The sequence below is a fragment of the Salvelinus fontinalis genome, chromosome 32 (assembly GCF_029448725.1).
Source record: "Salvelinus fontinalis isolate EN_2023a chromosome 32, ASM2944872v1, whole genome shotgun sequence".
Taxonomy (NCBI): Eukaryota; Metazoa; Chordata; class Actinopteri; order Salmoniformes; family Salmonidae; genus Salvelinus; species Salvelinus fontinalis.
The window spans coordinates 3,362,441-3,372,440 of record NC_074696.1 but is presented as its reverse complement, the minus strand read 5'-3'; the positions used below and the strand labels follow the sequence as shown (position 1 = coordinate 3,372,440).

The 10,000-nt window shown below is 48.4% G+C and overlaps 1 protein-coding gene across 1 annotated transcript in view; it reads right to left on the bottom strand.

Moving 5' to 3' along the window:
• Window positions 1-10,000, bottom strand: part of runx1t1 (RUNX1 partner transcriptional co-repressor 1) — a 215,147-nt gene that overhangs the window by 30,419 nt on the left and 174,728 nt on the right. Inside the window, exon 5 of the mRNA XM_055893226.1 lies at window positions 6,124-6,308. Coding sequence (XP_055749201.1) covers window positions 6,124-6,308 — 185 coding nt within the window. The remainder of the gene's footprint in view (window positions 1-6,123; window positions 6,309-10,000) is intronic.

The following is a 10,000-nucleotide window of genomic DNA, read 5'->3' as shown; positions in this document are numbered from 1 at the left end:
TCAAATTCGCCGAATACAATAGGTGTAGACCTTACAGTGAAATGCTTAAGAAAATAATAAATAAAAGTAACAAATAATTAAAGAGCTGCACTAAAATAACAATTACGGGGCTATATACAGGGGGTACCGGTACAGAGTCAATGTGGAGGCTATATACAGGGTGTTACGGTACAGAGTCAATGTGGAGGCTATATACAGGGGTTACCGGTACAGAGTCAGTGTGGAGGCTATATACAGGGGGTACCGGTACAGAGTCAATATGGAGGCTATATACAGTGGGTACCGGTACAGAGTCAATGTGGAGGCTATATACAGGGGGTACCGGTACAGAGTCAATGTGGAGGCTATATACAGGGTGTTACGGTACAGAGTCAATGTGGAGGCTATATACAGGGGTTACCGGTACAGAGTCAGTGTGGAGGCTATATACAGGGGGTACCGGTACAGAGTCAGTGTGGAGGCGATATACAGGGGGTACCGGTACAGAGTCAGTGTGGAGGCTATATACAGGGGTTACCGGTACAGAGTCAGTGTGGAGGCTATATACAGGGGGTACCGGTACAGAGTCAATGTGGAGGCTATATACAGGGGGTACCGGTACAGAGTCAATGTGGAGACTATATACAGGGGGTACCGGTACAGAGTCAATGTGGAGGCTATATACAGGGGGTACCGGTACAGAGTCAATGTGGAGGCTATATACAGGGGGTACCGGTACAGAGTCAATGTGGAGGCTATATACAGGGGGTACCGGTACAGAGTCAATGTGGAGGCTATATACAGGGTGTTACGGTACAGAGTCAATGTGGAGGCTATATACAGGGGTTACCGGTACAGAGTCAGTGTGGAGGCTATATACAGGGGGTACCGGTACAGAGTCAGTGTGGAGGCGATATACAGGGGGTACCGGTACAGAGTCAGTGTGGAGGCTATATACAGGGGTTACCGGTACAGAGTCAGTGTGGAGGCTATATACAGGGGGTACCGGTACAGAGTCAATGTGGAGGCTATATACAGGGGGTACCGGTACAGAGTCAATGTGGAGACTATATACATGGGGTACCGGTACAGAGTCAATGTGGAGGCTATATACAGGGGGTACCGGTACAGAGTCAATGTGGAGGCTATATACAGGGGGTACCGGTACAGAGTCAATGTGGAGGTTATATACAGGGGGTACCGTTACAGAGTCAATGTGGAGGCTATATACAGGGTGTTACGGTACAGAGTCAATGTGGAGGCTATATACAGGGGGTACCGGTACAGAGACAATGTGGAGGCTATATACAGGGGGTACCGGTACAGAGTCAATGTGGAGGCTATATACAGTGGGTACCGGTACAGAGTCAATGTGGAGACTATATACAGGGGGTACCGGTACAGAGTCAATGTGGAGGCTATATACAGGGGGTAACGGTACAGAGTCAATGTGGAGGCTATATACAGGGTGTTACGGTACAGAGTCAATGTGGAGGCTATATGCAGGGGGTACCGGTACAGATTCAATGTGGAGGCTATATACAGGGGGTACCGGTACAGAGTCAATGTGGAGGCTATATACAGGGTGTTACGGTACAGAGTCAATGTGGAGGATATATACAGGGAGTACCGATATAGAGTCAGTGTGGAGGCTATATACAGGGGACACGGTACAGAGTCAATGTGGAGACTATATACAGGGGACACGGTACAGAGTCAATGTGGAGACTATATACAGGGGGTACCGGTACAGAGTCAATGTGGAGGCTATATACAGGGGGTACCAGTACAGAGTCAATGTGGAGGCTATATACAGGGGGTACCGGTACAGAGTCAATGTGCGGGGGCACCGGTTAGTCGAGGTAATTGAGGTAATATATACATGTGGGTAGAGTTATTAAAGTGGCTATGCAAATAGTCTGGGTAGCCATTTGACTAGATGTTCAGGAGTCTTTTGGATTGGGGGTAGAAGCTGTTTAGAATCCTCTTGGACCTAGACTTGGCGCTCAGGTACCGCTTGCTGTGCGGTAGCAGAGAGAACCGTCTATGACTAGGGTGGCTGTAGTCTTTGACAATTTTTAGGGCCTTCTTCTGACACCGCCTGGTATAGAGGTCCTGGATGGCAGGAAGCTTGGCCCCAGTGATGTACTGGGCCGTACGCACTACCCTCTGTAGTGCCTTGCAGTCGGAGGCCGAGAAGTTGCCATACCAGGCAGTGATGCAACCAGTCAGGATGCTCTCGATGGTGCAGCTGTAGAACCTTTTGAGGATCCGAGGACCGATGCCAATTCTTTTCAGTCTCCTGAAAGGGACTAGGTTTTGTCGTGATCGCTTCACGACTGACATGGTGTGCTTGGAACGATGAGAATGGGGCGTGCTCGGTCCTCCTTTTCCTGTAGTCCACAATCATCTCCTCTGTCTCTCTCTCTTTGTCTCTGCTCTCTCTGTCTATCTCTGTCTCTGTATCTCTGTCTCTTCTCTCTGTCTCTCTGTCTCTCTAATATGGTCATACATTTGGCAGGAGGTTAGGAAGTGCAGCTCAGTTTCCGCCTCATTTTGTGGGCAGTGTGCACATAGCCTGTCTTCTCTTGAGAGCCAGGTCTGCCTTCGCCTGCCTTTCTCAATAGCAAGGCTATGCTCACTGGGTCTGTACATAGTCAAAGCTTTCCTTAATTTTGGGTCAGTCACAGTGGTCAGGTATTCTGCCACTGTGTACTCTCTGTTTAGGGACAAATAGCATTCCAGTTTGCTCAGTTTTGCTTTGATCTTTTTGTTTAGTCATGGTTTGGTTGGGTCTAATTGTGTTGGTGAACAGAAGACCAACTTGCATAGGGGACTCTTCTCCAAGTTCATCTCTCTGTAGGTGAGCACTTTGTTAGGTTTGGGAATCACTTCTTTTTAGGTGGTTATAGAATTGAATTGCTCTTTTTTTGGATTTTGATCATTAGCGTGAATCATCCCAATTCTGCTCTGCATGCATTATTCTGTGTTTTATGTTATAAACAGAGGATGTTTTTCCAGAAGCATCCAGAGTGTCCCATGTTGTGAATTCTTGGTTGATGAGCGATGCCTCGACCCCAGACCATAAAGGGGAATCGCTGCACACAAGTATCTTGCTACACTCGCAATAACATCTGCTAACCATGTGACCAATAACATCTGCTAACCATGTGACCAATAACATCTGCTAACCATTTGTATGGGACCAATTTTGATTTATGATCGAAATTGAGATGTCAAATGCTATGCTCCTTTTGATGGCATAGAATGCCCTTCATGCTCTCATTGTCTCTCAGATCGTTCACAGCTTTGTGGAAGTTACTTGTGTCGCTGATGTTTAGGCCAATGTATGTTTAATTTTTTGTGTGCTCTAGGGTAACAGTGTCTAGATGGAATTTGTATTTGTGGTCCTGGTGACTGGACCTTTTTTGGAACACCATTATTTTTGTCTTACTGAGATTTACTGTCAGGGCCCAGGTCTGACAGAATCTGTGCAGAAGATCTAGGTGCTGCTGTAGACCTTCCTTTGTTGGGAACAGAAGCACCAGATCATCAGCAAACAGTAGACATTTGATTTCAGATTCTAGTAGGATGAGGCCGGGTGCTGCAGACTGTTCTTGTGCCCTCGCCAATTCATTGATACAGTGCATTCGGAAAGTATTCAGACCCCTTGACATTTTCCTACATTTGTTACATTACAGCCTTATTCTAACATTTATTAAATTGTATTTTTTCCCTCATCAATCTACACACAATATCCCATAATGACAAAGCAAAAACACTTTTTTCGACATGTTTGCAAATGTATATATATATATATATAAAAAGTAATCAGACCCTTCACTCAGTACTTTGTTGAAGCACCATTTGCAGTGATTACAGCATTGAGTCTTCTTGGGTAGGACGCTACAAGCTTGGCACACCTGTATTTGGGGAGTTTCTCCCATTCTTCTCTGCAGATCCTCTCAAGCTCTGTCAGGTTGGATGGGGAGCGTCGCTGCACAGCTATTTTCAGGTCTCTCCAGAGATATTCGATTGAGTTCAAGTCCGGGCTCTGGCTGGGCCACTCAAGTACATTCAGAGACTTGTCCAGAAGCCACTTCTGTGTTGTCTTGGCTGTGTACTTAGGGTTGTTGTCCTGTTGGAAGGTGAACCTTCACCTGAGGTCCTTAGCTCTATGTAGAAGGTTTTCATCAAGGATATCTCTGTACTTTACTCCATTCATCTTTCCCTTGATCCTGACTAGTCTCCCAGTCCCTGCTGCTGAAAAACATCCCCACAGCATGATGCTGCCACCACCATGCTACACCATAGGAATGGTACCAGGTTTCTTCCAGACGTGACGCTTGGCTTTCAGGCCAACAAGTTCAATCTTGGTTTTATCAGACCAGAGAATCTTGTTTCTCATGGTCTGAGAGTCCTTTAGTTGCCTTTTGGCAAACTCCAAGAGGGCTGTCATGTGCCTTTTACTGAGGAGTGGCTTCCGTCTGGCCACTATACCATAAAGGCCTGATTGGTGGAGTGCTGCAGAGATGGTTGTCCTTCTGGAAGGTTCTCCCATCTCCACAGAGGAACTCTAGAGCTCTGTCAGATTGACCATCAGGTTTTTGGTCACCTCCCTGACCAAGGCCCTTCTCGCTGATTGCTCAGTTTGGCCGGGCGGCCAGGTCTAGGTCTAGAGTCTTGGTGGTTCCAAAATTCTTCAATTTAAGAATGATGGAGGCCAAAGTGTTCTTGGGGACCTTCAATGCTGAAGACATTTTTTGGTACTCTTCCCCAGATCAGTGCCTCGACACAATCCTGTCTCGGAGTTCTACGGACAATTCCTTCGAGCTCATGGCTTGGTTTTTCTCTGAACTTATATAGACAGGTGTGTGCCTTTCCAAATCATGCCCATTCAACTTAATCAGAAAACAGTAGACAGGTAGACTCCAATCAAGTTGTAGAAATATCTCAAGGATGTTTGATGGAAACAGGATGCACATGAGCTCAATTTCAAGTCTCTTAGAAAAGGCTCTGAATGCTTATGTAAATAAGATATTTCAGTTTTTTATTTTTAATACATTTGTAGGGGCCTCCCGAGTGGCACAGTGGTCTAAGGCACTGCATCACAGTGCTAGAGGCGTCACTACAGACCCGGGTTTGATCCCAGGCTCTGTCGAAGCAAGCCGCGACCTGGAGACCCATGAGGTGGCGCACAATTAGTCCAGCGTCCTCCGGGTTAGGGGGGGGGGGGGGGTTTGGCCTGCCAGGATGTCCACGTCCCATCACACTCTAGCGACTCCTTGTGGCAGGCCGGGCACATACACACTGACTTCGGTCGCCAGCTTTGCGGTGTTTCCTTCAACACATTGGTGCGGCTGGCTTCCGGGTTAAGTGGGCAGTGTGTCAAGAAGCAGTGCAGCTTGACAGGGTCGTGTTTCGGAGGACTCATGACTCTCGACCTTCACCTCTCCCGAGTCCTTACGGGAGTCCTTAGAGCCAGCAGGCATCAACCCCAACTTCACCTGTCAGGTGTTCTCCTCCAGAGCCAGCAGGCATCAACCCCAACCTCACCTGTCAGGTGTTCTCCTCCAGAGCCAGCAGGCATCAACCCCAACCTCACCTGTCAGGTGTTCTCCTCCAGAGCCAGCAGACATCAACCCCAACCTCACCTGTCAGGTGTTCTCCTCCAGAGCCAGCAGGCATCAACACCAACCTCACCTGTCAGGTGTTCTCCTCCAGAGCCTGCAGACATCAACCCCAACCTCACCTGTCAGGTGTTCTCCTCCAGAGCCAACAGATATCAACCCCAACCTCACCTGTCAGGTGTTCTCCTCCAGAGCCAGCAGGCATCAACCCCAACCTCACCTGTCAGGTGTTCTCCTCCAGAGCCAGCAGATATCAACCCCAACCTCACCTGTCAGGTGTTCTCCTCCAGAGCCAACAGATATCAACCCCAACCTCGCCTGTCAGGTGTTCTCCTCCAGAGCCAGCAGATATCAACCCCAACCTCACCTGTCAGGTGTTCTCCTCCAGAGCCAGCAGGCATCAACCCCAACCTCACCTGTCAGGTGTTCTCCTCCAGAGCCAGCAGACATCAACACCAACCTCACCTGTCAGGTGTTCTCCTCCAGAGCCAGCAGACATCAACCCCAACCTCACCTGTCAGGTGTTCTCCTCTTGCCGTTGTCGTTGAGGTCTAGGAGTAGCTCTGAGGAGTCGACGGGGGAGGTGGTGGAGGAGGTGTCCAGGAGGAGCTGTTCGTGTTGGGCCAGGTACTGAGCTGGGTTCTGCTTGGCCAGACGAGCACAGTGTAACAGCTCCCGCTGTAATAGCGGCAGGTTGGCCTGTAGGGGGGAGACAGTGGTCACGATCGGGAACTGCTTGGTACTGACTGACAGACACGACACAACACTGTATATTACCTGGCATCATCTGACATACCGCTCGTAACAATAGCACATCTTGAAATAGTGATTCAAATCTAGAGCTGAATGTGGTCTCTGTGTCTCTCAAAAACAGTAACAGATCTCTCATCTTCTGTAGAGAGGACCATTATCCTCTATCTGTAGAGAGGACCCAAACCATTATCATATATCTGAAGAGAGGACCCAAACCATTACCCTCTATCTGAAGAGAGGACCATTATCCTCTATCTGAAGAGAGTACCCAAACCATTACCCTCTATCTGTAGAGAGGACCATTATCCTCTATCTGAAGAGAGGACCCAAACCATTATTTTCTATCTGTAGAGAGGACCCACACCATTATCCTCTATCTGAAGAGAGGACCCAAACCATTATCCTCTATCTGAAGAGAGTACACAAACCATTATACTCTATCTGAAGAGAGGACCCACACCATTATCCTCTATCTGAAGAGAGGACCCAAACCATTATCCTCTATCTGAAGAGAGGACCAAAACCATTATCCTCTATCTGAAGAGAGGACCCAAACCATGAACCTCTATCTGAAGAGAGGACCCAAACCATGAACCTCTATCTGAAGAGAGGACCCAAACCATTATCTTCTATCTGAAGAGAACCCATTATCCTCTATCTGAAGAAAGGACCCAAACCATTATCCTCTATCTGAAGAGAGGACCCAAACCATTATTTTCTATCTGTAGAGAGGACCCAAACCATTATCCTCTATCTGTAGAGATGACCCAAACCATTATCCTCTATCTGTAGAGATGACCCACACCATTATCCTCTATCTGTAGAGAGGACCCACACCATTATCCTCTATCTGAAGAGAGGACCCAAACTATTATCCTCTATCTGAAGAGAGGACCCAAACTATTATCTTCTATCTGAAGAGAGGACCCACACCATTATCCTCTATCTGTAGAGAGGACCCACACCATTATCCTCTATCTGTAGAGAGGACCCACACCATTATCCTCTATCTGAAGAGAGGACCCACACCATTATCCTCTATCTGTAGAGAGGACCCAAACTATTATCCTCTATCTGAAGAGAGGACCCAAACTATTATCCTCTATCTGTAGAGAGGACCCACACCATTATCCTCTATCTGAAGAGAGGACCCAAACTATTATCTTCTATCTGAAGAGAAACCATTATCCTCTATCTGAAGAAAGGACCCAAACCATTATCCTCTATCTGAAGAGAAACCATTATCCTCTATCTGAAGAGAGGACCCAAACCATTACCCTCTATCTGAAGAGAGGACCCAAACCATTATCCTCTATCTGAAGAGGACCCAACCATTATCCTCAGTGGCATATATGTGTGTCTTACTGCCAGGCTAGGCTGTAGTTTATCCATTAGCAGCTCTACTGTAAAGTTTGAGGGCATTTGCTCCAATCCAGAGGTTTACACTGTGAGAATCTAAGAAGACTCTAATACTGATTGTCTCAAGTCCAAAATGATCCATTTCCTGTAACCCATAATGCATTAGTCCTCCCAGAGATCCCTCTGATTGATCAAGAATAACAAACCACAGGCTGTTTTCCATTTGGCACCCTATTCCCTATATAATGCACTACTTTGACCAGGGACTATAGTACTCTAGCCAAAAGTAGTGCACTGTATAGGGCATAGGGTGCCATTTCGCACGTACACTGAGAGGCAGAGTGCCACTAGCTGCCACCATCACAGCTGCCACCATTACAGCTGCACCATCACACATAGAATTTGCTGGTATTCATGTTCACTCTGCCCTGATAATGAGAGAGAGCGAGAGAGAGAGCGCGAGAGAGCGAGAGAGCATGAGAGAGCGAGAGAGAGAGAGAGAGAGAGAGAGAGATTCATTCTACACCCCACTATCTTCATCTCTCTCTCTTCCTCCATCTCTTTCTCTTTTTCTCCCTTTGTCTTCCTCTCTCTCAGCCATGTTTCTCTCCCTCTGTCTCTCTCTCAGCCCTGTTTCCCTCCCTCTGTCTTCCTCTCTCTCAGCCCTGTTTCCCTCCCTCTGTCTTCCTCTCTCTCAGCCCTGTTTCTCTCCCTCTGTCTTCCTCTCTCTCAGCCATGTTTCTCTCCCTATGTCTCTCTCAGCCCTGTTTCCCTCCCTCTGTCTTCCTCTCTCTCAGCCCTGTTTCTCCCTCTCTCTCTCTCTCAGCCCTGTTTCTCTCCCTCTGTCTTCCTCTCTCTCAGCCCTGTTTCTCTCCCTCTGTCTTCCTCTCTCTCAGCCATGTTTCTCTCCCTTTGTCTCTCTCTCAGCCATGTTTCTCTCCCTCTGTATTCCTCTCTCTCAGCCATGTTTCTCTACTTCTGTCTTCCTCTCTCTCAGCCATGTTTCTCTCCCTTTATCTCTCTCAGCCATGTTTCTCTCCCTCTGTCTTCCTCTCTCTCAGCCATGTTTCTCTCCCTCTGTCTCTCCCTCTTAGCCCTGTTTCTCTCCCTCTGTCTCTCTCTCAGCCCTGTTTCTCTACCTCTGTCTTCCTCTCTCTCAGCCCTGTTTCTCTCCCTCTGTCTTCCTCTCTCTCAGCCCTGTTTCTCTCCCTCTGTCTCTCTCTCTCTCAGCCCTGTTTCCCTCCCTCTGTCTTCCTCTCTCTCAGCCATGTTTCTCTCCCTCTGTCTTCCTCTCTCTCAGCCATGTTTCCCTCCCTCTGTGTCTCTCTCAGCCCTGTTTCTCTCCCTCTGTCTTCCTCTCTCTCAGCCATGTTTCTCTCCCTCTCTCTCTCTCTCAGCCCTGTTTCTCTCCCTCTCTCTCTCTCTCAGCCCTGCTTCTCTCCCTCTGTCTCTCTCTCTCAGCCCTCTTTTTCTCCCTCTGTCTCTCTCTCAGCCCTGCTTCTCTCCCTCTGTCTCTCTCTCTCAGCCCTCTTTTTCTCCCTCTGTCTCTCTCTCAGCCCTGCTTCTCTCCCTCTGTCTCTCTCTCAGCCCTCTTTTTCTCCCTCTGTCTCTCTCTCAGCCCTGTTTCTCTCCCTCTGTCTTCCTCTCTCTCAGCCATGTTTCTCTCCCTCTCTCTCTCTCTCAGCCCTGTTTCTCTCCCTCTGTCTTCCTCTCTCTCAGCTATGTTTCCCTCCCTCTGTATTCCTCTCTCTCAGCCCTGTTTCCCTCCCTCTGTCTCTCTCTCAGCCCTGTTTCCCTCCCTCTGTCTTCCTCTCTCTCAGCCCTGTTTCTCTCCCTCTGTCTTCCTCTCTCTCAGCCATGTTTCCCTCCCTCTGTCTCTCTCTCAGCCCTGTTTCTCTCCCTCTGTCTTCCTCTCTCTCAGCCATGTTTCTCTCCCTCTCTCTCTCAGCCCTGTTTCTCTCCCTCTGTCTTCCTCTCTCTCAGCCATGTTTCCCTCCCTCTGTATTCCTCTCTCTCAGCCATGTTTCCCTCCCTATGTCTCTCTCTCAGCCCTGTTTCTCTCCCTCTGTCTTCCTCTCTCTCAGCCATGTTTCCCTCCCTCTGTCTCTCTCTCAGCCCTGTTTCTCTCCCTCTGTCTTCCTCTCTCTCAGCCATGTTTCTCTCCCTCTCTCTCTCTCTCAGCCCTGTTTCTCTCCCTCTGTCTTCCTCTCTCTCAGCCATGTTTCTCTCCCTCTCTCTCTCTCAGCCCTGTTTCTCTCCCTCTGTCTTCCTCTCTCTCA